Here is a 27,054-nt window from a genome sequence, read left to right as displayed (position 1 = left end):
CCTCCTAGCCTGCCGGCCCGTGATTGGTCTGTGTCAGCACGTGGTCCTGTGTGATGACAACTGTTGTAGTCAGAATGGATCACTATTTAATTAAGTATCTCAATTTGTAGTGAACTTTAAAAGTATTCACAGTGGGGATTGAACTTGATCATAATAAACACATTTTAGAGCCCAAAATGACCGTCCAATTTTTTTTGGGGGGGCGGGGGACGTTCTGGTTATTGTAATTTACATAGTCTTTCTAGGGCAGACCAGGGCTTTTGGCACCACTAGGTTGCTACGCAGTAGCCGACCAGCAGAGCTCAGCAGAGCTCATGACTTTACGCTCCAGATCGGACCCTGGGGGCCTGGTGTTAATGTTCTGATGGATGGATGTGTTCCTTTCCACTAGGGGTGTGAATGTTTAAACATTCAAACGTTTAAACGAAGTTGGGATCCTTAACGTTAAGAAAAATCCAGAACCGAAAAATCCCTTTTCCCCCACAAAATTTTAAAAACAGTACAATTATCCAGAAAACATTATTTTCCTTGTTATTGCTTAACAAGACGGTAATAGACGGTATATAGTAATTGATGGACTGCACATAGAGTTCGGCCTAAGTAATTTTAATAAAACTAGAGAGGAAGGGGTGAACTTTAGGCTGCTTTGGTGAATTTGCAAAGCATACAAGACAAGACATTGAGAGAAACAGATAGAAAGACATTCTTTCTGCCTGCCCACTCCTCTCTCTTCCTCACGCTATCTCTCCTGCTCTTTCTCTTCACTAATAATGCGAGTGTGTGTTCAGTCTTCAGTCTGTTGCGTGTAGAATATCTTAGCCTATTGATTTATGATAGGCCCTGCTTTACTGAAGTTGCGAGACATTGCAAGCCAAGAAATTGCAAGATAGAGCATTCCATTATGAGATACAGTGCACGATTCTGACTCTGCCTGCCTGGTGGATGACCTGCCTATATTGTGCCCCTCCCCTCTCTCTCCGTCCCTCGCTAGCTCCCTATGACAGATGATTGTTTGTGTTCTCGGAAGTAGGCAAATAATCAGTCTCCGTTACAAAAATACTGAATCTTAGGAGTCGATTGCTTGCGGAATTAAATCTTGACACTCAGAAATGGAAGTCGACACCGGAAGTCGACGTGCAAGGAGTCGAGGAATCAATTATTTTGGAGTCGACTCTCCCCCACTACCTCATCGTCATTAACTTTGAAAAAATTGCAGAGAAAGTCAAGCAACAGCAGCAAAGTCCTGTATGGCAATACTTTGAGAAGTTAAATGAGAAGGAAATGTAAGCTTTGCAATGTTGGGTTTAGAGCTCACAAGAAACATTTCACTGTCCTTGTGCATGTGACATTAAAACTTGAAACTTTCCATGTAACAAAAGAAGTGCATGTGGACTCCAACAGCCAAGCATCTTAAAGGAGTTTTGACAATGAAGGCAAAGTAACTTGATGACTTTCCCTGGTTTTAGTCAAGTGTGCTAACTTCAAGAATGAGTCTGCTGTCCCTGACGTTGTCACCCCAGCATCACACAAGGCAGCTGTCCAATCTGAGGCATCCACAAGCTCTCCTATTGTGTGCCTTAGACCCATCTCTATGTGCAGTCCACCAAACTTTGCAAGAGCAAACAGTGGTTTGTTGAAAGCCATCACAGGGTTATGGCCAGGAGTGGAGAAAATGTTTTGTTTAGATTGCCAGCTAGCCCAGCAGGTTGATCTACTTTGGGTATTAAAAGCTTATTTCCCACAGGTTGGAACTAGCAACATTTTCCATTGGGTGAATTTTTGGTTAGTTGCTAGCTAGATAGCTAGCTATGTAATGTAGGCTAGTATTGGTATTTACAAAATGGTTGGAATTTCCCAGCTAGCTTCCCAACTAATAGGGGACATCTTGGCGCAACTTTCCCTGTTGGTCCCTTACCATTTTCCCTCAGGACTTCCTTTTGTTAGCTGGGTAGCTAGCTACAATAAATATTATATGTTGACTATTGTTGCCCATGATCTCAATAAATTAGCTACATAATGTAACTCCTAGTATGTGTTGGCAATTTTTAAGCTTGATACCATGTTTGTAAGGTCATTCGAGTGGTTTACAGGTAGATTTCTGGTGTTTCCTGGCCAATTCTGCCACTTCAAGCAGGACGTTTTTGCCACTTCAGGCAGGTTGCTTATGAAATATCATGGCATATTGTTGAAGACTGGTCCACTACTCACAAATATACTATATATGTATTATATATGGCAACAAACATAAACAGTAATATCACCTTTCCAAATCAGCATAATGGTTTCATATCAAGATGATATTACATAAATTGTAGGTCATATTCAGAGTAAATTACCCATGTTCTCAATAAATGAGCTACATAATGTAACTCCTAGGGTGTGTTGACAATTTGTAAGCTTGATAACATGGTGTTTTTAACCTTTTTAAATACATTTGTTGGGGTGATTCATGTAGTAGTTCAACACAATTTGAGTGGTTTAGCTTACAGATTGATTTCTGGTGTTTCCAGGACATTTCTGCCACTTTAGGCTGGTTGCTTATGAAATATCATGGAATATTGTAAAAGGCTGGTCCACTACTTACAAATACACAATATTTGTTTTATTATATATGGCAACAAAAATCCAACAGTAATATCACCTTTCCAAAACCTGATTCTGTTTTGGTGGCCATATTGGATTATGTAGAAAAATAAAATAAAAGGAGTGCCATGTCCCAATGTTTTGGCCACCCCTTCTAGTCAGGGGCGGTTCTAGACCATTTCAACTGGGGGGGGCAAAGCTGGGGCCAGTTGTACTGTTAGAGGGGCCTGTTACATTAGACGTTATTGTTGTTATATCGTTTTCTTCACTGCATTGCAGGCATTAGCAGACAAAATACCATGTTCATAATCATTAGTGTTCAGCGTTGCCACTGTCTAATAACGGATGTAAAAAAAGAACGATAGCAAAAATGTGTTATGTATAAAATTTCATACTCCACATTTAGGGGGGCCACAAGGGGGTCCATAATTGTTGTCACAGGGGCATTGCCCCCCCCCCCCCCCAGGACCGCCCCTACTTCTAGTATCAATTTGAACATCCCAAAGAGCATCTCTACCAAATGTCATGCTTGTATCCGCCTCCTTATAGTTTCATAATTTTTTTAAAAGCTAAGGCCCCGGACTATAGGGGGAGGTGGGTCTTTAGGAGGCGGACACGGGAGGTGGGAGCGCAACTAAAAGTCGGTGCTCCTCAATGATTATTAGGAGTAACTTAGAAATTGCTCAACAGTCAACAACGAAAGTCACAGGGTGAGTGAGCAGAATACACGGGAACGAAATAAAACCCTTGCAGTTAACTTATTAAAGGCAATCGTCACATCTCAATTGAATTTATCAGCACAATATATGGGAAAATATTCAGAATCATCTCTCAGCTGATGGTACACTAACTATAGAACTCACTCCGCTTCGCTTTCTAGTTCAATTTACGAGAATTTAACGCGACTGCAGCTGCAACTTCGCCACTCTACTTGTTTATTCGGAAAAAAATTGAAGTGGCCTATAAATGCAACGCTGTTTAATATATGAGAAGACAATGGCACCAGAGACAAGGAACGGAGGAAGTTCTTCCCTGAATAACAACAACAGTAAAGACAACAGCAGGAAAAAGTTCCTGGTCGGTGTGGATCTCTTCTGCTTGTTTTTAGGTGAGTGTTTCTGGCCTTTTCATTCTATAGATATGACAAGACATTCGGCTATATTATTAGGTCACATTGTCTGACATTGCAGTACATTTTTCTTATATAAATAGTCCACCGTTTCACATTTGCATAAAATCTGGTTATCTGTTATGGTATGTTTGCTGTATTGTGTTTTTGTTTATTATTTTATTCATGTTGATTAACACAGCATCATAATGTTATATGACTTGTTGGTTTATTTATTATCATCATTGATGAGCTAGAGTGTTTATGCTATCATTATGTCAAAGGCAGAAACTACTCATGCAAATGTCAGTCTAATAATAATAATAATTAATCCAAACAATCCAATATCAGAGCAATGTCAGTCAACATAAAGGTGATTCAAGGGTTTGTTTAATTTCCTTTTAAATGTCTTTGTTTTCTTCTTTTTATTGTCATTTTCTGTTGACTCCTGGTTCCATTTCCCCTTCGTCCATTTTTAATACAAGACAGCAAAAATAGTTGAAAAGATGTTCCTCCTCAGAAAGACAAGGATTTATCATGACAGTATTTTGCCAGAGTTCCCAGTGAAGCCCCACGCCCACAGTACAGCAATATATTCTGCTGGCAAAGGGGAAAAGCCAATTGATCAATTGCTCCAAGAGGGCTATATTTCTTTGGTGTCCGCCCATTCCTGTTGCACTCATTTGGCCTGTTTTAATATTTTCCATAATGTCTCACATCCCACACTGGCAATCAAACCAGGAATTCTCTTGAAGTGACATCTGGCATAATATATTTGGTGTGTGTATATGTGAGTGTGGTGTGTAATTAAAGGAAAGTGGTGAGAAGGTCAGCCATATGTTCAGCTAATGTACTGAGTACCATCTCTCTCTCTCTCTCTCTCTCTCTCTCTCTCTCTCTCTCTCTCTCTCTCTTTGTCTCTCTGTCTCTCTCTCTTTGTCTCTCTCTGTCTCTCTCTCTCTCTCTCTCTTTCTCTCTCTCTCTGAATCTCTCTCTCTTTCTGTCTCTCTCTTTCTGTCTCTCTCTCTCTATCTCTATGTCTTTCTCTTTGTCTCTCTCTCTCTCTGTGTGTCTCTCTCTTTCTATTTCTCTATTTCTGTTTCTCTCACTCTTTGACTGAGCTTAGAGTGAGTGATTCCTCACCAGACTCAGAAACACTAGGGCGGTGAACTGTCATAGTTTCAAAGGTGACTGAATCAGTCATACCAAGAAAGACTTCAAACTCAAAGACCCTAATAAGTATTCTGGTCCAAGGTCTAATAGTCTTTGGTCTGCTGGTGACTTAACACAACTACATTATATATTGTGATGATATACAGCAGTGCTTCCCAAACTTTTTATAGTCCCGTATCCCTTCAAACATTCAACCTCCAGCTGCATACCCCCTCTAGCACCAGGGTCAGCGCACTCTGAAATGTTGTTTTTTTGCCATCACTGTGAGCCTGCCACACACTCCTACTATACGATACATTTATTAAACATAAGAATGAGTGTGAGTTTTTGTCACAACCCGGCTCGTGGGAAGTGACAAAGAGCTCTTATAGGACCAGGCACAAATAATAATATTCAATAATTTTGCACTTTATTTATCAGTAAGTGGACTGGAAGCAGGGCATGAAAGTGATAACGAATCCAGTTGTTTGTGTCATCCGTTTTGGGAAAGTACCTGCATAATTGCACACCCAACTCACTCAGGTGCTTTGCTATATCACATTTGACATGGTCTGTAAGCTTGAGTTCATTTGTACACAAACAATCATACAATGATGGAAAGACCTGTAAGAGCTCCAAATTCTTAATCATTACATTTTAGTAATTTAGCAGACGCTCTTATCCAGAGCGACTTACAGTAGTGAATGCATACATTTCATACATATATATTTTTTTTGTACTGGCCCCCCGTGGGAATCGAACCCACAACCCTGGCATTGCACACGCCATGCTGGCGTTACAAACACCATGCTCTACCAACTGAGCTACAGGGAAGGCTCAATTTTGCCCCGCACATTGAATATAGTTGTGGAGAGTTCCTGTAATCCTAGATTCAGATAATTCAGGCGAGGAAAAACATCACCCAGATCGGCCAGACGTGTGAGAAACTCGTCATCATGCAAGCGGTCAAACAAGTGAAAATTATGGTCAGTAAAGAAAACTTTAAGCTCGTCTCTCAATTTAAAAAAAATTGTCAATACTTTGCCCCTTGATAACCAGAGCACTTCTGTATGTTGTAAAAACATTACATGGTCGCTGTATAATGCAGAAAGTTCAGGGGCCTTGCTTTAACAAAGTTAACCATTTTCACTATAGTGTTCAAAATGTCTTTCAAGTTGTCAGGCATTCCCTTGGCAGCAAGAGTCTCTCAGTGGATGCTGCAGTGTACCCAAGTGGCGTCGGGAGCAACTGCTTGCACACGCGTTACCACTCCATTATGTTTCCCTGTCATGGCTTTTGCGCCATCAGTACAGATACCAACACATCTTGACCACCAAAGTCCATTTGATGTCACAAAGCTGTCCAGTACTTTAAAAATATCCTCACCTGTTGTCCTGGTTTCCAGTGGTTTGCAGAAGAGGATGTCTTCCTTAATTGACCCCCCATAAACGTAATTGACATTTAGTCGGCGCTGTGCCAGGCCCGCCACGTCTGTTGGCTAAAACAGCTGTAACGCATAGAATTCACTGGCTTGTATGCGAAGCAGTAATTGTTTCAGAACATCTCCTGCCATGTCACTGATGCGTCGTGAAACAGTGTTGTTTGATGAAGGCGTTGTCTGTATAGTTTTTTGGGCCTTTTCCCCCAGCATTGTCCAAGCCATATCCGCAGCAGCAGGAAGAATTAAGTCCTCCAAAATAGTATGGGGCTTGCCTGTCCTAGCAACTCGGTAGCTCACCATATAAGACACTTCTAGCCCCTTCTTATTAATGGTATCTGTTGCTTTTATAAATGTCTTACTACTCGAAAGTCGTCTTAATTATCGCTCAAATAACTCCTGTGGCTTATTTTTCAAATTGGCATGTTTTGTTTCTGAATGTCTGCGCAAGAGTGAAGGTTTCATTGAGTTATGAGATAGTACTTTTGCACATATAACACACTGTGGCTGAAGAAAGTCACTACTCCCAATATAAGTGAACCCCAAATCAATGTAGCTCAAATCAATTCAAACTTTTATTAGTCACATGCGCCGAATACAACAGGTATTAAGCTCGTCTCTCAGTGAAATGCTTACATACGAGCCCCCAACCAACAATGCAATTTAAAAAAATACGGATAAGAATAAGAGATAAAAGTAACAAGTAATTAAAGAGCAACAGTAAAACAACAATAGTGAGACTATATACATGGGGGTACCGGTACAGAGTCAATGTTACCGGTTAGTTGAGGTAGTATGTAAATGTTGGTAGAGTTATTGAGAGTACCAGCGGTGTAAAGAGGGGGGCAATGCAAATAGTCTGGGTAGCCATTTTATTAGATATTCAGGATTCTTATGGCTTGGGGGTAGAAGCTGTTTAGAAGCCTCTTGGACCTAGACTTGGCAGTCCGGTACCACTTGCCGTGTGGTAGCAGAGAGAACAGGAGGGTGGCTGGAGTCTTTGACAATTTTTAGGGCCTTCCTCTGACACCGCCTGGTATAGAGGTCCTGGATGGCAGGAAGCTTGGCCCCAGTGTTGTACTGGGCCATTCACACTACCCTCTGTAGTGCCTTGCGGTCAGAGGCCGAGCAGTTGCCATACCAGGCAGTGATGCAACCAGTCAGGATGCTCTCGATGGTGCAGCTGCAGAACCTTTTGAGGATCTGAGGACCCATGCCAAATCTTTTCAATCTCCTGAGGGGGAATAGGTTTTGTCGTGCTCTTCACGACTGTCTTGGTGTGCTTGGACCATGTTAGTTTGTTGGTGATGTGGACACCAAGGAACTGGAAGCTCTCAACCTGCTCCACTGCTGCCCCATCGATGAGAATGGGGGCGTGCTTGGTCCTCTTTTTCCTGTAGTCCACAATCATCTCCTTTGTCTTGATCACGTTGAGGGAGAGGTTGTTGTCTTGGCACCACATGGCCAGGTCTCGGACCTCCTCCCTATAGGCTGTCTCGTCGTTGTTGTTGTCGGTGATCAGGCCTACCACTGTTGTGTCATCGGCAAATGTAATGATGGTGTTGGACTCGTGCCTGGCCGTGCAGTCATGAGTGAACAGGGAGTACAGGAGGGGACTGAGCATGCAGCCCTGAGGGGCCCTTGTGTTGAGGATCAGCATGGCGGATGTGTTGTTACCTACCCTTACCACCTGTGGGGTGGCCCGGCAAGAAGTCCAGGATCCAGTTGCAGAGGGAGGTGTTTAGTCCCAGGGTCCTTAGCTTATTGATGAGCTTTGAGGGCACTATGGTGTTGAACGCTGAGCTGAAGTCAATGAATAGCATTCTCACATAGGTGTTCCTTTTGTCCAGGTGGGAAAGGGCAGTGTGGAGTGCAATAGAGATTGCATCATCTTTGGATCTGTTGGGGCGGTATGCAAATTGGAGTGCGTCTAGGGTTTCTGGGATAATAGTGTTGATGTGAGCCATGACCAGCCTTTCAAAGCACTTCACGGCTACAGACGTGAGTGCTACGGGTCAGTAGTCATTTAGGCAGGTTACCTTTGTGTTCTTGGGCACATGCAATATGGTGGTCTGCTTGAAACATATTGGTATTACACACTCGGCCAGGGAGAGGTTGAAAATGTCAGTGAAGACACTTGCCAGTTGGTCAGCGCATGCTCGCAGTACACATCCTGGGAATCCGTCTGGCCCACCGGCCTTGCGAATGTTGACCTGTTTAAAGGTCTTACTCACATCGGCTGCGGAGAGCGTGATTACACAGTCTTCTGGAACAGCTGATGCTCTCATGCATGTTTCAGTGTTATTTGCCTCAAAGCGAGCATAGAAGTAGTTTAGCTCATCTGGTAGGATCGTGTCACTGGGCAGCTCTTGGCTGTGCTTCCCTTTGTAGTCTGTAATGTTTGCAAGCCCTGCCACATCCGACAAGCGTCAGAGACTGTGTAGTACGATTCAATCTTAGTTCTCATCATGTTTGCACCTCTTCGGTTGTCCAACGTCCCTGTCTGTTGTTCGGTGCTTTCCCAGGTAAGGGGGCAGTAGCTCTTCGGCTGCATCATATTCACAACTGTCGGTGTCCATGCTAGCTGGGCTAACAACAAATGTAGAATTACTGATGCTAGCTTTGGATGTGCTCGTGGAAGCAGAACAACTTGTGTCGTAGACAGGTGTAGTACTGCTGGTAGTAGCAGTACTACCAGTAGAGCTGGTATGTGTCTCTATGGACGCAGGCCTTACTTTGTTTAACCATTTATCAATTTTCGAGCAAATGTAATGAGCAGCAGCTACGTTTGGCTACATACGGACCGTTAGTGGAATTCCCGCGAGAGAGTAAAGGTTAATGTGATTGGATGTTAATTATTTGACTAGGCTACCTGTATTTGACATTGTGTTGTTATTTCACTGAACACTAGATGTTTACATTTGGTTTTTGGCAGTGAAGCGAGGCTACTCAGGCGAGAAAAAAACCTCACCCAAATGTATAGCCCCGTTGGAAAATATAAATGGACTGTTTGAAAATGTGGAGAGAAAAAAGTCAGTTAAGAACAAAATTCTTATTTACAATGACGGCCTACTTGTAAAGCCCCCTCAGCCAAACCCTCCCCTAACACGGAAGACGCTGGGTCAATTGTGCGCCGCCCTATGGGACTCCCGATCACGGCTGGTTGTGATAGAGCCCGGGATCAAACCCGGGTCTGTTGTGACACCTCTAGCACTGCAATGCAGTGCCTTCGACTGCTGCGCCATTCAGGAGGCCCCCTACACATACACCGCCTTAGCATAACATGTGATATGATTTTGTATGCATTTCAGAGACCAGTCATTTTTTATCCCTTGACAGTTTCAAAGTATGAATCCTTTGACCTGTTGAAATGTATAATAGATGAGGGTGGAAAAGAGGTGGAATTTACTAGTCTGGGGTGAAGACGTATGTATTGAAGTTCTACAGGGTCACTGACTTGAGTTGACTGTGTCCAATGGGACATCTATGGCCACTTCTTACCTCACAACTGTTTGAAATAGTCTCTGATAAGGTTATCACGGGTCAGTAGAGGTTCTGTCAACAAACATCTCCTTCTCGCTATTGCCCTGCAAATGCGGGAATATATATATTTTTCTTACAAGGAGGAGGGTAAGTTTTGCCCACTCTGTGTTTGTACCTGCCCACAGAAAACGCCTGTCAACAAACCAACAGTGTTTAGCTGTCTAAAGATGTGGTTTGAGGGGAGGGACCGCAAGGAGGAAATGGTGGAAGCACACTTGCAATTACTGGCCAAGGCAGCTTCCATTCTCACTGTGACTCTGACTGGAGTTCCAACATCTCCAGACCAGGACTTTCCTCTCAGCTTACAATCAGGGCCCGTATTCATAAAGTGTCTCAGAGTACGAGTGCTGATATAAGATCAGTTTTGCATTTTAGATGATAATGAATAAGATTATACGGACATGAGGGACCTGATCCTAGATCAGCACTCCTACTCTGAGACAGTTTACGATTACAGACCCAAATCTCAGCAGCCTATCCAGAGTTTTATATTTAGATCTCAATATCTCAATAAGGTTCTGCCCTGGTCCCATACTGTATGTGCTGTAACCAACACTTTTATTGTTGTCATATTATTGTCATACCAATAAAAGAGTTGGCTACAGCACATACATACACTATAGGACCAGGCCGGAGTCCAGACCTGCTCTCAGTGTTTGAATACCCCAAGACTATCATAGCCAAAATAGCATTACTTTAAACAGGCAGGACTTTAGGTAACACTTCATAATCCTATTAATTAACAAGTATAATTTATAAAGCATTTGTAAAGTATTTATAATGGCTTATTCATTCAAAATTATTATAAAGTTAGCCAAGTGCCTCAACTCCACAATGATTTCATCCACGGAGTTGAGTGCAGGCTAGAGTTTTTTAGTCGTTCGAGTCACTATTTTTTATTTAACCTTTTTTTATCCAGGGGAGTCAATTAAGAACAAATTCTTATTTACAATGACGGCCTGTCATCCCATACAAAAAAAAGGTAAACTCATCCCATACAAAAAAAAGGTAATCTCATCCCATACAAAAAAAAAGGTAATCTACAGACTGTTTCTTTGTTGAGATTCAATTGGCACAACTTAGAGCATCTTAGAGCAACAGCAATGAGGAAACAGTCTGTAGTTGTATTTGATTAACGTTTTATTAAAAAGTATGGATTTCAATAAACAAAGAAAGGCACGCAACAACAAAGGACGAACATAGGTACACGGTAAGGATTTAAGAATTACAATTTTTTATGTATCGACTGCATAGCGACTCGAAGGAGTCAGAGGTTAATAAAAAAAGTCTAGTCTGCGCTCAAATACATAGATGAAATCATTGTGGAGTTGAGGTACTTGGCTATTATAAAGTGTAACCAAACTTTAGCTTTATTCCCTGTAGATTGAACTGAATCAACTGTGTTTTGGCCAACACTGGCCCAGTGCAAGGCTGAACCCTGGGTTAAGTGTGTAGCTAAATGGGGTTAGTTGAACAGTAAGTTGTTGCAGGTGGGGTTTTACGTTTTCTAATCACCTTATAATGTCCCCATTTGCTGCTGCCTGGCCGTAGCTCATCAGAAAGCTCAAGGGGGCTTAATCAGCTATACCGTGACTGTTAAACATCACTAACTATTCAATGAGACAAATGGGAGAAAAAAAACACTTTTACTGGGATGTCTATTTTGGCTTTTTATTGTTTTATTTAATCGGAAACATGTTGAGACTACATGGAGCTCAGATTCTTTAAGCATTTCACCAATATTTTTGGCAAACCACAATTCAACGCAAATGTGATCTTTTCCCCTCTTCTCCTCTCTCTCAGTAGCCAGTGGAACTAGGAGAGCATAGGAATAGGGTTTGGCCACCGCACCACGACGAGACAGACAGACAGGGAGTAGTTTGTGTGGGGGCTCTTGACTGCCATGCACACAAGGGTACAAGTAAAAACACAACTGCATCTGTGTATACAGCAGCACAACTCCCTCACACATTCAGTCTACATTTCTATGCCAGTGGGAGAGCAATGACAGCAAGTGGAAAATGTGTATCTGTTTATTTTAGCTACAGCAACTGGTGTTATGCGAAATGCCCCAAAATATGCGGAATTTAATTCATTCAATGCAAGCTGCCATTTGCCTGTCCCAAACATTGATTGTGTTTTCCATAGTGGAATTGAATGCCCAAACTGAAACTCTCTAATTAATCCTATGGGCATGCTTAAGAATTGTTATAATCCAATAAGCTCAAGGTAAATGTTTCTCGCTTACAATTTTTCCATGAGAGGAAGCAAAGCAGACCGGTGTTTGAGTACTAACTCATCACTTCGAGGAAGTTGTTTGGTTATACCTTACTGGGGCTTTATAGGGATCGCTACGATGATAGAAAAGCCAAATGGGAAATAAACCACCCTTTTGATATTGGTAAAACAAAATCCTACATGCTCACTCATGCCATTTTCAATTAGGGAGTGCTTTATGTTTTCTTTGCGTCAGTGTAGCTAATACATTAGACGTATGCCTCTTGGCTGATGTTGTTGTTGGCAACTAGTGGGGCACTGGTTTTCCCCTCGCTTGTGCGAAGCGGGAAGGGAGGAAGACGGGAAATCCCAAGATGCCTTGAAGAATGCTGATGCTGCACTGTCTGGTGGCATGGGGGTGTGTGGAGGGCCTCGGAGGCAAGACAACACAGCTGAATCATGGGAAGAACAGACTTGGTAACATCTTAAATGACTCACTCCATGTTTGTTCCTGTCACCTGTTTCGGGGTCAGGACCCGACTGTGGCGTTTCTGTTCCTTAATGAGCTCAGAGAGAGAGAGAGAGTCAGACATCTTTTACTTGTATTTAACTTCCTCTCTTTTGTACTCTCCGGCCCGCCTGAGTCTTGGATCTGTTAATGTGCATAAAGGCAGTCAGGGAGGTCAAAACACCGGGATTAATGCTTTTCACATTCATAGCAGTGTTGAGCCCAGCAGCCAGGGCCCTCTTTTCTTTCCATTGCCCTACATCAGCAAGCAGCAGCCCTAAGCTGCCAAGCACTGTGCTGTGAGAGGAATGCCTGCTGATTCCCTCCCATCATGAGCCTGACAGATCACACAGTTAAGATCGGGCGGTACTTAAAGTGTGTTTTCTCTCTACTAGAGCTCTAACACCGCTGAAAACCCCAAGCTTCAAATGGCTTGAATATAAATAGTAAAAACCGTAATGGTAATAATGTGAATACTGATGAATCTTGGATTTGAGGGAGAGAGGGAGGGAGGGAGGCCAGTGGAGGAGTGTTTAGGGTCTGGTCTGGGGTTCCCATCAGGCAGAAAGACTGGCCTGTAACATGAGCCTCTCCCAGCTGGGATTTCAAAGCCCAGGCAGCTTGGAGCAGGGGAGCAGGGCGAGGGGAGCCAAACACACTAAGGCGTGTGTTGACATTTGGGTTTGAAGACATCAAACCCCCTGCCTCAGCTCTGCAGTACCCAGGACCCAGGCCAGCACCCCCAGTTTGACCTCTTCCGCCCAACCCTCACCCCATCCTCAGCCTTTACCCAGAGAGAAAAGTGGTTAGGGATGGATGAGAGAGAGAGAGATCAAATGTTTGACTTTCTTTGTATTCATACATTTCAAAATAATTCAAGGGGTTCACTTCAAAGCTTCAAACATCAGTTAAAGGTCCACTTGGATGTGATCGAGAGAGTAAGCTTTCCAATTCTTTCAAGGGGTTGGAGAGTCCTCTCCTGGCTACTACTTTTCCCCTTCATCTGTAAAAGTTCCTCTCCAGTTCAGGGAAATGACTGGTCCTCTTGGCCTGCATTATATTTTCTCATGCAATATGTTTGTTGTTATTTTTTTTTTAGATAAGTGGTTTTACCTCTAAAAGTGGTGAAATACACTAATTCGATTGGACAAAAACACCTTTCAGTCACATTTGTCTCAGCCTTCCACATCAGTTATCTGCGATGGATTCCATACAGCCCTTTTAGTACTAGCTGCCCCCGTTTGATGTTGGTTATTCATAGTATGATGGACGATACAGATTCTAACAATGACCGATTTTCCCCTTTCTTGGCTGCCAAGTCAGTGCACTTCATTTTGTTTATTCGATTTTTCGGGAGTTGCTGTCATAAAAGGGAAAATCCACCCCAAAAACAATATACACTGCTCAAAAAAATAAAGGGAACACTAAAATAACACATCCTAGATCTGAATGAATGAAATAATCTTATTAAATACTTTTTTCTTTACATAGTTGAATGTGCTGACAACAAAATCACACAAAAATAATCAATGGAAATCCAATTTATCAACCCATGGAGGTCTGGATTTGGAGTCACACTCAAAATTAAAGTGGAAAACCACACTACAGGCTGATCCAACTTTGATGTAATGTCCTTAAAACAAGTCAAAATGAGGCTCAGTAGTGTGTGTGTCCTCCACGTGCCTGTATGACCTCCCTTCAATGCCTGGGCATGCTCCTGATGAGGTGGCGGATGGTCTCCTGAGGGATCTCCTCCCAGACCTGGACTAAAGCATCCGCCAACTCCTGGACAGTCTGTGGTGCAACGTGGCATTGGTGGATGGAGCGAGACATGATGTCCCAGATGTGCTCATTTGGATTCAGGTCTGGGGAACGGGCAGGCCAGTCCATAGCATCAATGCCTTCCTCTTGCAGGAACTGCTGACACACTCCAGCCACATGAGGTCTAGCATTGTCTTGCATTAGGAGGAACCCAGGGCCAACCGCACCAGCATATGGTCTCACAAGGGGTCTGAGGATCTCATCTCGGTACCTAATGGCAGTCAGGCTACCTCTGGCGAGCACATGGAGGGCTGTGCAGCCCCCCAAAGAAATGCCACCCCACACCATGACTGACCCACCGCCAAACCGGTCATGCTGGAGGATGTTGCAGGCAGCAGAACATTCTCCACGGTGTCTCCAGACTCTGTCACGTCTGTCACATGTGCTCAGTGTGAACCTGCTTTCATCTGTGAAGAGCACAGGGCGCCAGTGGCGAATTTGCCAATCTTGGTGTTCTCTGGCAAATGCCAAACGTCCTGCACGGTGTTGGGCTGTAAGCACAACCCCCACCTGTGGACGTCGGGCCCTCATACCACCCTCATGGAGTCTGGTTCTGACCGTTTGAGCAGACACATGCACATTTGTGGCCTGCTGGAGGTCATTTTGCAGGGCTCTGGCAGTGCTCCTCCTGCTCCTCCTTGCACAAAGGCGGAGGTAGCGGTCCTGCTGCTGGGTTGTTTCCCTCCTACGGCCTCCTCCACATCTCCTGATGTACTGGCCTGTCTCCTGGTAGCGCCTCCATGCTCTGGACACTACGCTGACAGACACAGCAAACCTTCTTGCCACAGCTCGCATTGATGTGCCATCCTGGATGAGCTGCACTACCTGAGCCACTTGTGTGGGTTGTAGACTCCGTCTCATGCTACCACTAGAGTGAAAGCACCGCCAGCATTCAAAAGTGACCAAAACATCAGCCAGGAAGCATAGGAACTGAGAAGTGGTCTGTGGTCTCCACCTGCAGAACCACTCCTTTATTGGGGGTGTCTTGCTAATTGCCTATAATTTCCACCTGTTGTCTATTCCATTTGCACAACAGCATGTGACATTTATTGTCAATCAGTGTTGCTTCCTAAGTGGACAGTTTGATTTCACAGAAGTGTGATTGACTTGGAGTTACATTGTGTTGTTTAAGTGTTCCCTTTATTTTTTGGAGCAGTGTATATTTTTTTCTTCTCATTTTGGGACTCTTGATACAGTCCCAAAATGTAAGGATGTCAGCAGTCAAGTCATTTTTCATCATCTTGATGATATGGCCAGTGACACTGCTTCTTGAAAGTCCAATATCTTGAAAACTTGACTGCTTACATGCAAAACTGTTTGGGACTATATTAACAGTGGACTAATGAAAAAAAGACCAAAATATAGCTTTTGAGCATAAATGTTCCCTGTAAAGGTGCTACGCATACGATTTAAATGTTATTTTTGCATTGTGATTTCAGAAAATGTCCATAATATATCTGCAGTAATAGTGGGATGATAGTGTTTCACAGTACTACTCACCTATTGATTTCTCCTGCCGGGGTGGCATCTGTTGTCAAAATGGGAAAGCTGTTCTGACTTTGTGGCTGCTTTATCTAGTGGAAAGGGCTCTGTCATATCCTGGTTGCTAAAATTCTGATTCCCTACAGTACACTATTCAGTGCATAAACTGAAAAGGTTAACATTTTAGCAATCAGGAAATGACAGAGTGATTTCCACTAGATAACACAGCCACAAAGTCAGAACACCATTTTGACAACCGATGCACTGTATCATGATATTACATGAATATAACATGTTATCAGCTGAGATTTGTGTGACGAGAGCGTTTATCAATGTTGTTATGATGAGAACTGCATAACAGTCACCTTCCAGGTAAGCACCCCAGGTAAGTGTGTGGGTGTGTCTTTCTGTGTTTGTTTGTTTGTTCTTGCCAGAGCTGTGTGTGGGTGTTGTGGGTTAACTGCAGCAATACAGGTTGTGTTTGCGATGTGTGTATGTTTGTATGCCAGTCAGATTACTTGGGCAGATTACAGATTACATGCAGTGATGCTCCTTGCCGTCTTTCTGCACAAGTTTCCCATCACACCCCTCCGGAGGGGCTTGTTCTGCAATGACAGCAGAATCAGCCTGTCCTATAAGAACAGCACTCTGCCCACCGCTGTCCTGGTAGTTGTGGGGTTCCCTGTGCCCATCATCTCCGTAAATCTTTAGCATGGTTCAGCAGCAGGAGGGACAGGAAACGCATCCAGGGGACTCTGATTCACTCCATCCAGAGATTCACTGAATGTGGCTATATGCCGAGGCCACCTCACAAATGTAGCAGTTGGTGAGCTATATTCAATTGATTGCATTCATGAACCTAGAAGTAGTATGGGATTAGCCTTAGTGTCGGTCTGTCTATAAACATTTTCCAAACACGTTGGTATGACAACCACAAGGAGTTGTGGGAAATCAGAAACAGACAGGCACCAAGGCTAGTATACAAACCCTATTGGTACAAAATTAACTCCTACTCGGCTCATCAATACTGAATTGAGACCTAAACCACTATTTCCTAGTAATTGGTTTTAGGTTGAGAACTATCTGAGTTAAGACAACAAGTCTGGAAAGATGTGAGTGAAAAGTGAGACCCCCATGTTCCCTGTCCAGCCATCGCTGTGCCATCTACCTGTGGACACTCCTTTTGGAGCCCCTTATTGACCCTCTCTCCTCGATCTCTCTCTCTTCATCTATCCCTCTCCCTCTCTCTCTCTCTCTCTCTGCCTCACCACTGCTGTGTGTACATAGCCGGCCTGCCTTTCCTGATCATAGAAACTAGTGCTGTACAGCCCTACCGCCGAGGCTTTTACTGCAACGATGAGTCCATCAAGTACCCGGCCAAACACGGAGACACCATAAGCGACGCTGTGCTTTCTGCTGCTGGCATTCTTATCACCATCCTTTCTGTAAGTCACTATACCTCACGAATTAGTCCCAGATCAGTTTATGCTGTCTTGCCAACTCATATGTATATGAGTTGCCATAGGAGTTGGCAAGGCAGCACAAACAGATCTGTGATTCAGGCTATGTTCATCTCACTTTCCACCTCAGCAATGTGCAGCACCATCAACACTTACTGTACTGTGTGTCTACTAAATTATACAGTACGCTGCCCACTGTCCTGGCAGTTGTGGGGTTCCCACTGGGCGTCATTTCAACATGGGCATTTGGGTAATATTTGGTTGAGACGTTGATCAGTGAGATTTTATTCACCCACTCAAAAAGACAGCCAGAAGTTTGTTGAATTCCTAATGTGTTATCACTATGCTATTAACCATACATACAATACTATACATACATACTATACACATTTTACAGACACAATCTATTTTACAATAGTTATATTTTGTTTTTAGTCCTAGCCTTCCTCTATTTCTGATGTCCATCCAGTTTGATTTCTATTTGTAACTGTGCTATATCACAACATTTCTGAACCTATATACATTTTACAGACCCTGTATGTTTTACATTTGTTATTTTGTTGTTATTAGGCCCACCCTTCAGCTCCATTCAACCCCTCCCATCTATATCTTAACACTATCCATTTTGGATTTATATTTGCCATATATTTTTCAAAATCGAAGTTAAGTAGACTAAATAAAGTGATTTGATTTAGTCATATTCTTTAACTTAGATTTTTGGTTGAGATGGAGACGGAAAAGCCAACATATCAATTATACATTTCTTGAGAACTTGGAACTAAAGCAAGACTAAGTCAATGGCACAAAAGATACATTTCCTTTAAATGTTGACAATTGGTTGCATTGCACATCAAACACGATTCAATATCACTTTTGCAATATAGTAAATAGATTATTAACTTGTAGACAAGTTAACAAATTACATGTTTGATTGTTAGCTCCAACTAAACCAAAAATAATAGTTAAAGAATAGGATTAAGCCAGTGCCTGAGATTAAACTATCCAATCAATAGATACATCTTCTCTAAATGTCGAGATTGGGTTGCATTGTCAACCAAACACAATTCAATATGACTTTTGTCAACATAAAGCCAACATATCAATGAAGCCAATATATTAAGTATTGACTTGACGATTACAAACACTGTAATTCACAGGGCTAGAGATGTGGTGGATGGCACAGGAGAAGTTTTTCTTCTTCTGAATGTGACGCTAAATTCCATGTTTCCCCATAGACCAAGGGTCTTAAAATAAATCTCTGCAACAACAAAAAAAACGACTCTGGGAGTGATGGAGTTAACATTTTATAATTGTATAATTTGTGTGACGACTAGACATTTATGAGACAAGGCACGAGACAACCTCTTCCTCCCTTTGAATATCTCTGAGGTTACAACTTTAACAGTTACACAAAGTTAATACAAAGCCGTTTCATTCATTCACATAGTTGATATATTCTCAGTTCTTACACAATGAGAAACAGATGTGTTCTTTTCTCTCCCATGAAGCAGCTGGGTTGGATCAACCAGGCTCTAAAGGGCTCCATGGTGGCGAGAGAGAAATGAAAAAAGAAAAACATACATGTTATCAGCTTGTTCAATCTCCCTATAGGACCTTCCCCCAAATGTGTTCTTATCGAAATGAGCCGTTTTTCTGCCCTGACAAGAATTTCTCAATGAAACCGAGATGCTAACAAGAAAACACCCAGACATCCCCTTGTGAAATCAGAGCCCTGCGAAAACGAGTGAGCTGGCGCGGTCAAAAACAAACGTGCCCCCAATGTGTGTCTGCTCTGGCAGAGTCTGGCCACCAAAAAATCGGACATATCGCCTAGCTCAGCGTTTCTCCCGGTTGAAACCAGAAGTACTGCCCCTGCCCTCCCCCTCGCTGTCCCTCCCTTTCTCTCTCCCTTTTCATTCCCTCTTGTTTCTCCCTTGCTCTTTTCCTCCCTCTCTCACTCTGCCCCTCTCACTTTGTCTCTCCCCATTGACTCCCTCTGTCCCTCCCTCCTTCTCTCCCTCCTCTCCCTCACTCTTTTTCTCCCTCCCTCTCTTCACTCTCCCTCCCTCCCTCTTCTTCTCACTCCCTCCCTCTATAAAACCTCAAGCTCTTTCTCCTTCTCTCCTCACTCACTCCCTCTCTCCCATTTATCTGTGGCCAGGAGGTGGACTAGAGGGGGGTGGGGAAGGGAAAGGCATTCGAGCTTGAACAGCTGTAGCGAGTTATTGGAGTCAGGTCCACGTCCCCCGGCCCTAAGTATGTCCGGCACGTCAATCATCGGTTTTATACGTTTGTTTATTTACCCACTTACTGAAAACCTCTGCATGTGCTTTCCACAACTCACATACTCACTCACCCTCACCCTCAACATAGCTACACTGAACGTTATGCAATTTGTCTTTGATATTAGTGGTGCTAACCAAGGGTTAGGTTTGGAGTGTTTTTGATTGACCTTTTTCCTCCAAAATAGAGTCAAATATTTGAAAGTCTTTGATGTAAGTATTTTTTTCCCTCAGCTCATATTATCGTTGTAATATTATACTCTGATTACTCCTAGTATTGTCGCTCTATACTCTCTGATCAGTCTCTGCTGTTTTACTGATGTGTTTAACTGAATTCCAAATATATATTGGAAAACCAGATGTCTGATACTCTATCATACTCTATCATTAAGGAAATGAATAAGCAGTTCAGTTTTGTTGAAATGAGACATAATAACAATGAAACAATGAAGTACTGATATTTACTCTGACAGTAATTAGGAACTACATAACAGTAACAATATCATTTCAGTGGCCATCCTTGTAGATGACATGACTGCTGAGCCATATATACAGTACATATAGAGATGTGCATTTCTGCTTCTGCATGACTGTAACCTCTCCTTTATCCCTCTTGCCAGATCATCATCTCTAAGAGATATAGTCATGTCATCTGTAAAGATGGCCGCTGTAGACTCCGGTTCCACCAATCACCATTTGACTGCCACAGTGGCCATCTTTGTGCTGTAGATGACATGACTGTATCCTCTCCTTGTTCCTTCCCCCATCAGATCATCATTGGTGAGAGCTACATGATCTACTACCTGAACGAGGGCTCTAAGTCCTTCGTAGGGAACCCCTACATCTCCGCCCTCTACAAGCAGGTGGGCGTGTTCATCTTTGGCTGCGCCGTCAGTCAATCGTTCACGGACATTGCCAAGGTATCGGTGGGCCGCATGCGACCCCACTTCCTGGACGTGTGTAGGCCCGACTGGTCCACCATCAACTGTTCTTTGGGCTACATCACAGATTACCAGTGTAATGGACCCGAGAGCAAAGTGCAGGAAGCCAGGTACATTACTCTGAGATTACTCTATTGTGATTGGGAAGCATCTATGTGGTGTTTATGAAGACTTTATGAATGCTCTATAAAGAAACGTAGCCTATAAGTTATGTTTCGTTTGAAGTGGTACCGGATATTTGATTTCATACAAAGTGAATGCTTTGTTCAATATCCAGGCGAAAGGCATTGCATTGGTCTTACCTGTGCAGTAATCTTCTAATTGCTATAGTAACAACATTGTGTCCTTTTCAGGAAGTCGTTCTTCTCTGGCCATGCGTCCTTTTCCATGTACACCATGCTGTATTTGGTGGTGAGTTACTGTTATGTGTCTTAACCTCACACACACACACACACACACACACACACACACACACACACACACACACACACACACACACACACACACACACACACACACACACACACACACACACACACACACACACACACACACACACACACACACACACACACTTGTACACACACACTCTAGCTGTCGCCCTGTGTTGATTCATTACCCATCTCTCCCAATCTCCCAGTTCTACCTGCAGTCCAGGTTCACATGGCGTGGAGCCCGTCTCCTGCGCCCCCTGACCCAGTTCACCCTCATCATGATGTCCTTCTACACCGGCCTGTCCCGCGTCTCTGACCACAAGCACCATCCCACCGACGTCCTGGCTGGCTTCGCACAGGGAGCCCTGGTGGCCTACAGCATAGTGAGTATTTGGACTTAGTCTTTACTATGTCCCCATAACTACATAGTACTTTACTGCATATAATGCATAGTATGTACTATAGCTATGATTTACTAGATAGGATGATATAGTACTGCATATACAGTGCATTTGGAAAGTATTCAGACCCCTTGACTTTTTCCACATTTTGTTACGTTACAGCCTTATTTTAAAATGTATTACATTTTTTTTCCCCCACATCAATCTACAGCAGCGTCACTGCACAGCTATTTTCAGGTCTCTCCAGAGATGTTCGATTGGGCTCAAGTCCAGGCTCTGGCTGGGCCACTCAAGGACATTCAGAGACTTGTCCCGAAGCCACTCCTGCATTGTCTTGGCTGTGTGCTTAGGGTCATTGTCCTGTTGTAAGGTGAACCTTCACCCCAATCTGAGGTCCTGAGCTCCTCTGGAGCAGATTGTCATCAAGGATCTCTCTATACTTTGCTCCGTTCTTCTTTCCCACAATCCTGACTGGTCTCCCAGTCCCTGTCGCTGACAAATATCCCCACAGTATGATGCTGTCACCACCATACTTCACCTTAGGGATAGTGCCAGGTTTCCTCCAGACGTGACACTTGGCATTCAGGCCAAAGAGTTAAATCTTGGTTTCATCAGACCAGAGAATCTTGTTTCCCATGGTCTGAGAGTCCTTTAGGTGCCTTTTTGCAAACTTTAAGCGGGCTGTCATGTGCCTTTTACTTAGGTGTGGCTTCCGTCTGGCCACTCTACCATAAAGACCTGATTGGTGGAATGCTGCGGAGATGGTTGTCCTTCTGGAAGGTTCTCCTATCTCCACAGAGGAACTCTGGAGCTCTGTCAGAATGACCATTGGGTTCTTGGTCACCTCCCTCACCACGGCCCTTCTCCACCAATTGCACAGTTTGGCCAGGCGGGCAGTCTTGGTGGTTCCAAACTTCTTCCATTTAAGAATGATGGAGGCCATTGTGTTCTTTGGGACCTTCAATGCTGCAGAAGTTGTTTGGTACCCTTCCCCAGATCTATGCCTCGACACAATCCTGTCTCGGAGGTCTACGGACTATTCTTTCGACCTCATGGCTTGGTTTTTGCTCTGACATGCACTGTCAACTGTGGGGCTTTACAGTTGAAGTCGGAAGTTTACATACACGTAGGTTGGAGTCATTAAAACTCATTTTTCAGCCACTTCACAAATTTCTTGTTAACAAACTATAGTTTTGACAAGTCGGTTAGGACATCTGCTTTGTGCATGACACAAGTAATTTTTCCAACAATTGTTTACAGACAGATTATTTCACTTATAATTCACTGTATCACAATTCCAGTGGGTCAGAAGTTTACATACACTAAGTTGACTGTGCCTTTAAACAGCTTGGAAAATTCCAGAAAATTATGTCATGGCTTTAGAAGCTTCTGATAGGCTAATTGACATCATTTGAGTCAATTGGAGGTGTACCTGTGGATGTATTTCAAGGCCTACCTTCAAGGCACTTGACATCATGGGAAAATCAAAAGAAATCAGTCAAGACCTCAGAAAAAAGGTCCATTCTTGGGAGCAATTTCCAAACGCCTGAAGGTACCACGTTCATCTGTTCAAACAATAGTACGCAAGTATAAACACCATGGGACCACGCAGCCGTCATACCGCTCAGGAAGGGGACGCGTTCTGTCTCCTAGAGATTAACGTACTTTTGGTCGAAAAATACAGACCACAGCAAAGGACCTTGTGAAGATGCTGGATGAAACAGGTACAAAAGTATCTATATCCACAGTAAAACGAGTCATATATCGACAAAACCTGAAAGGCCGCTCAGCAAGGAAGAAGCCACTGCTCCAAAACCGCGATAAGAAAAGACAGACTACGGTTTGCAACTGCACATGGGGACAAAGATAGTACTTTTTGGAGAAATGTCCTCTGGTCTGATGAAACAAAAATAGAACTCTTTGGCCATAATAACCATCGTTATGTTTGGAGGAAAAGGGGGGATTCTTGCAAGCCCAAGAAGACCATCCCAACCGTGAAGCACGGGGGTGGCAACATACTGAATACTTATGTAAATGAGTTCTTTCAGTTTTTTATTTTGAATACATTTGCAAAGATTTCAAAAAATCTGTTTTCCCTTTGTTATTGTGGGGTATTGTGTTTAGATTGATGAGGATTTTTTAATTTATTTAATCAATTTTAGAATAACAAAATATTGAAAAAGTCACGGGGTCTGAATACTTTACGAAAGCGCTCTAAAACATGGACGATATTGACCTTTTTTTCTTCTTCTTTCCAATCCCTCAGGTGTTTTTCGTATCTGACCTGTTCAAGCCCAAAGGCAGAAGTTCAGCTCTACCAGTGACACCATTAAAGAACCCCAACAACCCCACGGCAGACATCAGAGAGAGGAGCAACCACATCACCATGGCATAGTAGAGACCACTCTAGGTTTTAAATATCCCTTATTTCACCTACTGGTCTGTACTGGATATGTTAAACATCCAAAGCAGCAAGACTGACATGTCTGCAAGGCACAGAGAAATAATGAGCTATGGAGAACTTACTTTGGAAAGAAGAGGAGAGACACAAACAACACACACACACGCCGTTTGAACAGCCAGCAACATCCATGTTTCTCACCATCTCATCTGACATGTGAATGTGGAAGAGTGTGGGGAGAGAATTCATATTTTGCTTTAATTACCCAACGTCTCTATATCAAACCTGGTGCTTTGCAGAGTAACTTTATCTGGATCTGCAGACAAGGAAGATTCACAGACAGAATCACGAAGGAAGGAGAGAAGGAAACGAACAGCTGTGGAACGTGATAATGTCTGCTTGGCTTCAGGCACCATGGAGACTGGCTAATAATACCATCACACACATACTTTGTGCATATGAGATACAAACTCATGAACAGGAACAAATTCCTTGATTACAGGAAGGATGTTTTTTCTTTTATAAATAACCTTTGTTATAAGTTCGAGCTATAGCACTATATTCAAACTCAATATTTAATTTAATTGTCACCACTTGAATGACTGAAGTGAAGCTTTTCTGTAAAGCTTTGTATTAAAACCAGCTTTTAGGTCTCCTGAAATGTAGTTTGTATAGAAATATATACACTGTAGATGGAGACTACAGAGGGAGGGATTTGGGCCTCTTTTTGCTGGTTGGGACGAGCCTCCACTGAGCCCTGTAATGAAGTGACTGTGTATGCCAGATGACTGATCACAAGTATTAGGTCAGAGTGTGTGTGCATGTGTGTGTATGTATGTGTCTGTCAGTGTGCAAGTATCTGAATGTCATGTCTATACTGTGTGTGTGTGTGTGTGTGTGTGTGCGTGTGTGTGTGCGTGCGTGCGTGCGTGCGTGCGTGCGTGCGTGCGTGCGTGCGTGCAAACGTAAGGCTGCTTCAACAGACGTTTATATTAAAAACAGGAAATCTGTGGAATTATACTTTCATAGACTAGCTGTGTGAAACATTTTCTAGTGATTCACATAAACTGTGCCAACTTCAGAAAAAAGAACCCCTTCCCTGTGACACTATAGTATGCTCTGTCCTACCATGTCATTGCAACCAAACAGCAATATCTGTTTATTTTTGTAATGTAAAGAACATTTTTGTATCATAGAATTATGTACAATATCATTTACCTACGTTTTCATGAAATATCCACTATGAATGTTGACGTGTCGATACCTGTGTAATTGTGTAAGTGCTGCTTAAATAAGCAGTGATTGACAAAAGTCATTCAGTGAAAAGACAATTTGTGTTGTGAGTATTCAAACTTTTGTGAAATAGCTTTCAAGAAGACAGCTTTATATTAAAATACCTTATTTTTGTATTGTCCTTTTTTTTGTATATTGTACAATGAAAATATAAGCCATATACTGTAAATGTATTATAGATGATGTGCTTTGTAATAATAAAAACAAATTATTTTAAAAGTGTCTGTTCTTTTTTTTTGTGTCCTTCCTCACTTTGACTGGGACAAAGCCATAAAATAAAAAAATTACAGGCAGTTGATAATGAAGCTGAGCAGCTCTCTCTGACTTTGCGTGCGAAGGTGAGATCTGGGCGTAGGTTCTAGACTCTATGGTGGAGTTCCGTTCCGTGCTTTACTTCCTGAAGGGGAAATAGTGTGCATTCCAGGTTTTAACCCATATCCCGAGTGGTATACTGGAATAATATGGAACATACTTGGTGAGTATGCCCCAGTGGCAAATTAGTACATTCCCATATGAGAATGTGACTCTTGGAAGACTAGCCCTTTGCTGGGCTGATAGAGCTCCATGTTACAATTCCAATTCCTATTAATTGAAAAAAATGCCTCATCTGTAGATTGTTCCATATGCTAGTATTCAATCTTTCAAGAATCCATACTCAAATGAGAAACAGGTTCAGGTGTTTCTGGTCATAGGTTCAGAGTGGCTGAAAAATAACAACTTTCACCAGGTTTTGGGCTTAATGTCCTGGTACTGGGTAAAGTTCATGATGCCGTTGACCTTAACCAGAGGAAGCAAAATATCCCCATAATATCAAAGATCCACTACCATATTTTACATTAGGTATGGGGTTCTTTTGTGATTATGCATTCTCATTTCGATGCCAAACCCATGACTGCTGTCCGTGGCCTAAGAGCTCTATTTTCATGTCATCTGACCAATGCACCGGTTCCAATCCAAGTGCCAATGCCGTTTAGCAAACTCCAGTCGTTAACATTTGTTGATGACATTAAAATAGAGCAGTCATTTTTGCTCATCTTTATCAAGGTTGACAATTTCAGACCCCACATTTAACATGGCAAATGGATGAATAATGTACAGTGCATTCCAAAATTATTCCAAAATTATTGCGACAGTGAGTGCAATTCTGCAATGACTATGAGGTTAAAGTGCAGACTGTCAGATTTTATTGGAGGGTATTTCCATCCATATCGGGTGAACCGTTTAGAAATTACAGCACTTTGTGTACATAGTCACCCAACTTTAGAGGACCAAAGGTATTGGGACAAATTCACTTATATTTGTATTAATGTAGTAAAAAGTTAAGAATTGGTCGCATATTCATAACATTCAATGACTACATCAAGGATATGACTCTATATATTTGTTGGATGCATTTGTTGTTTGTTTTGGTTGTGTTTCAGATTATTTTGTGCCCAATAGAAGTTAATGTTAAATAATGTATTGTGTCATTTTGGAGTCACTTATAATGTAAATAAGAATAGAATATGTTTATAAGCACTTCTACATTAATGTGGATGCTAACATGATTACGGATAATCCTGATTGAATCATGAATAGTGAAAAGTAATTTTTAGGGTGCCCTTCTTCTGTATACCACCCCTACCTTGTCACAACACAACTGATTGGCTCCAACGCATTAAGAAGGAAAGAAATTACACAAATTAACTGTTAACAAGGCACAGCTGTTAAATGAAATTTCAGGTGACAACTGGTTGTGAGAATGCCATGGGTGTGCAAAGCAGTTTAACACTTTTTTGGTTACTACATGATTCCATATGTGTTATTTCATCATTTTGATGTCTTCACTATTATTCTACAATGTAGAACATTTTTATTTAAAAAAACCTGGAATGAGTAGATGTTTCCAAACTTTTAACTTGTACTGTATTTTGATTTGTTTAACACTTTTTTGGTTACTACATGATTCCATATGTGTTATTTCGTAGTTTTGACGTCTTCACTATTATTC

The 27,054-nt window shown here is 42.5% G+C and overlaps 1 protein-coding gene across 1 annotated transcript; it reads left to right on the top strand.

The window, feature by feature from the left end:
• The first annotated feature begins 3,166 nt into the window (after positions 1-3,166).
• On the top strand, positions 3,167-25,283 carry LOC106600418 (phospholipid phosphatase 3). Its single transcript, XM_014191742.2, has 6 exons — positions 3,167-3,691; positions 17,140-17,297; positions 20,365-20,645; positions 20,889-20,946; positions 21,176-21,352; positions 23,637-25,283. Exons 1-6 carry the CDS (start codon positions 3,550-3,552, stop codon positions 23,763-23,765), a joined length of 945 nt encoding a protein of 314 aa, XP_014047217.1. The 5' UTR covers positions 3,167-3,549; the 3' UTR covers positions 23,766-25,283.
• Positions 25,284-27,054: the final 1,771 nt, after the last annotated feature.

This window comes from Salmo salar, chromosome ssa03 (assembly GCF_905237065.1).
Source record: "Salmo salar chromosome ssa03, Ssal_v3.1, whole genome shotgun sequence".
NCBI lineage: Eukaryota > Metazoa > Chordata > Actinopteri > Salmoniformes > Salmonidae > Salmo > Salmo salar.
This window is presented reverse-complemented; position numbering and strand designations above follow the sequence as displayed.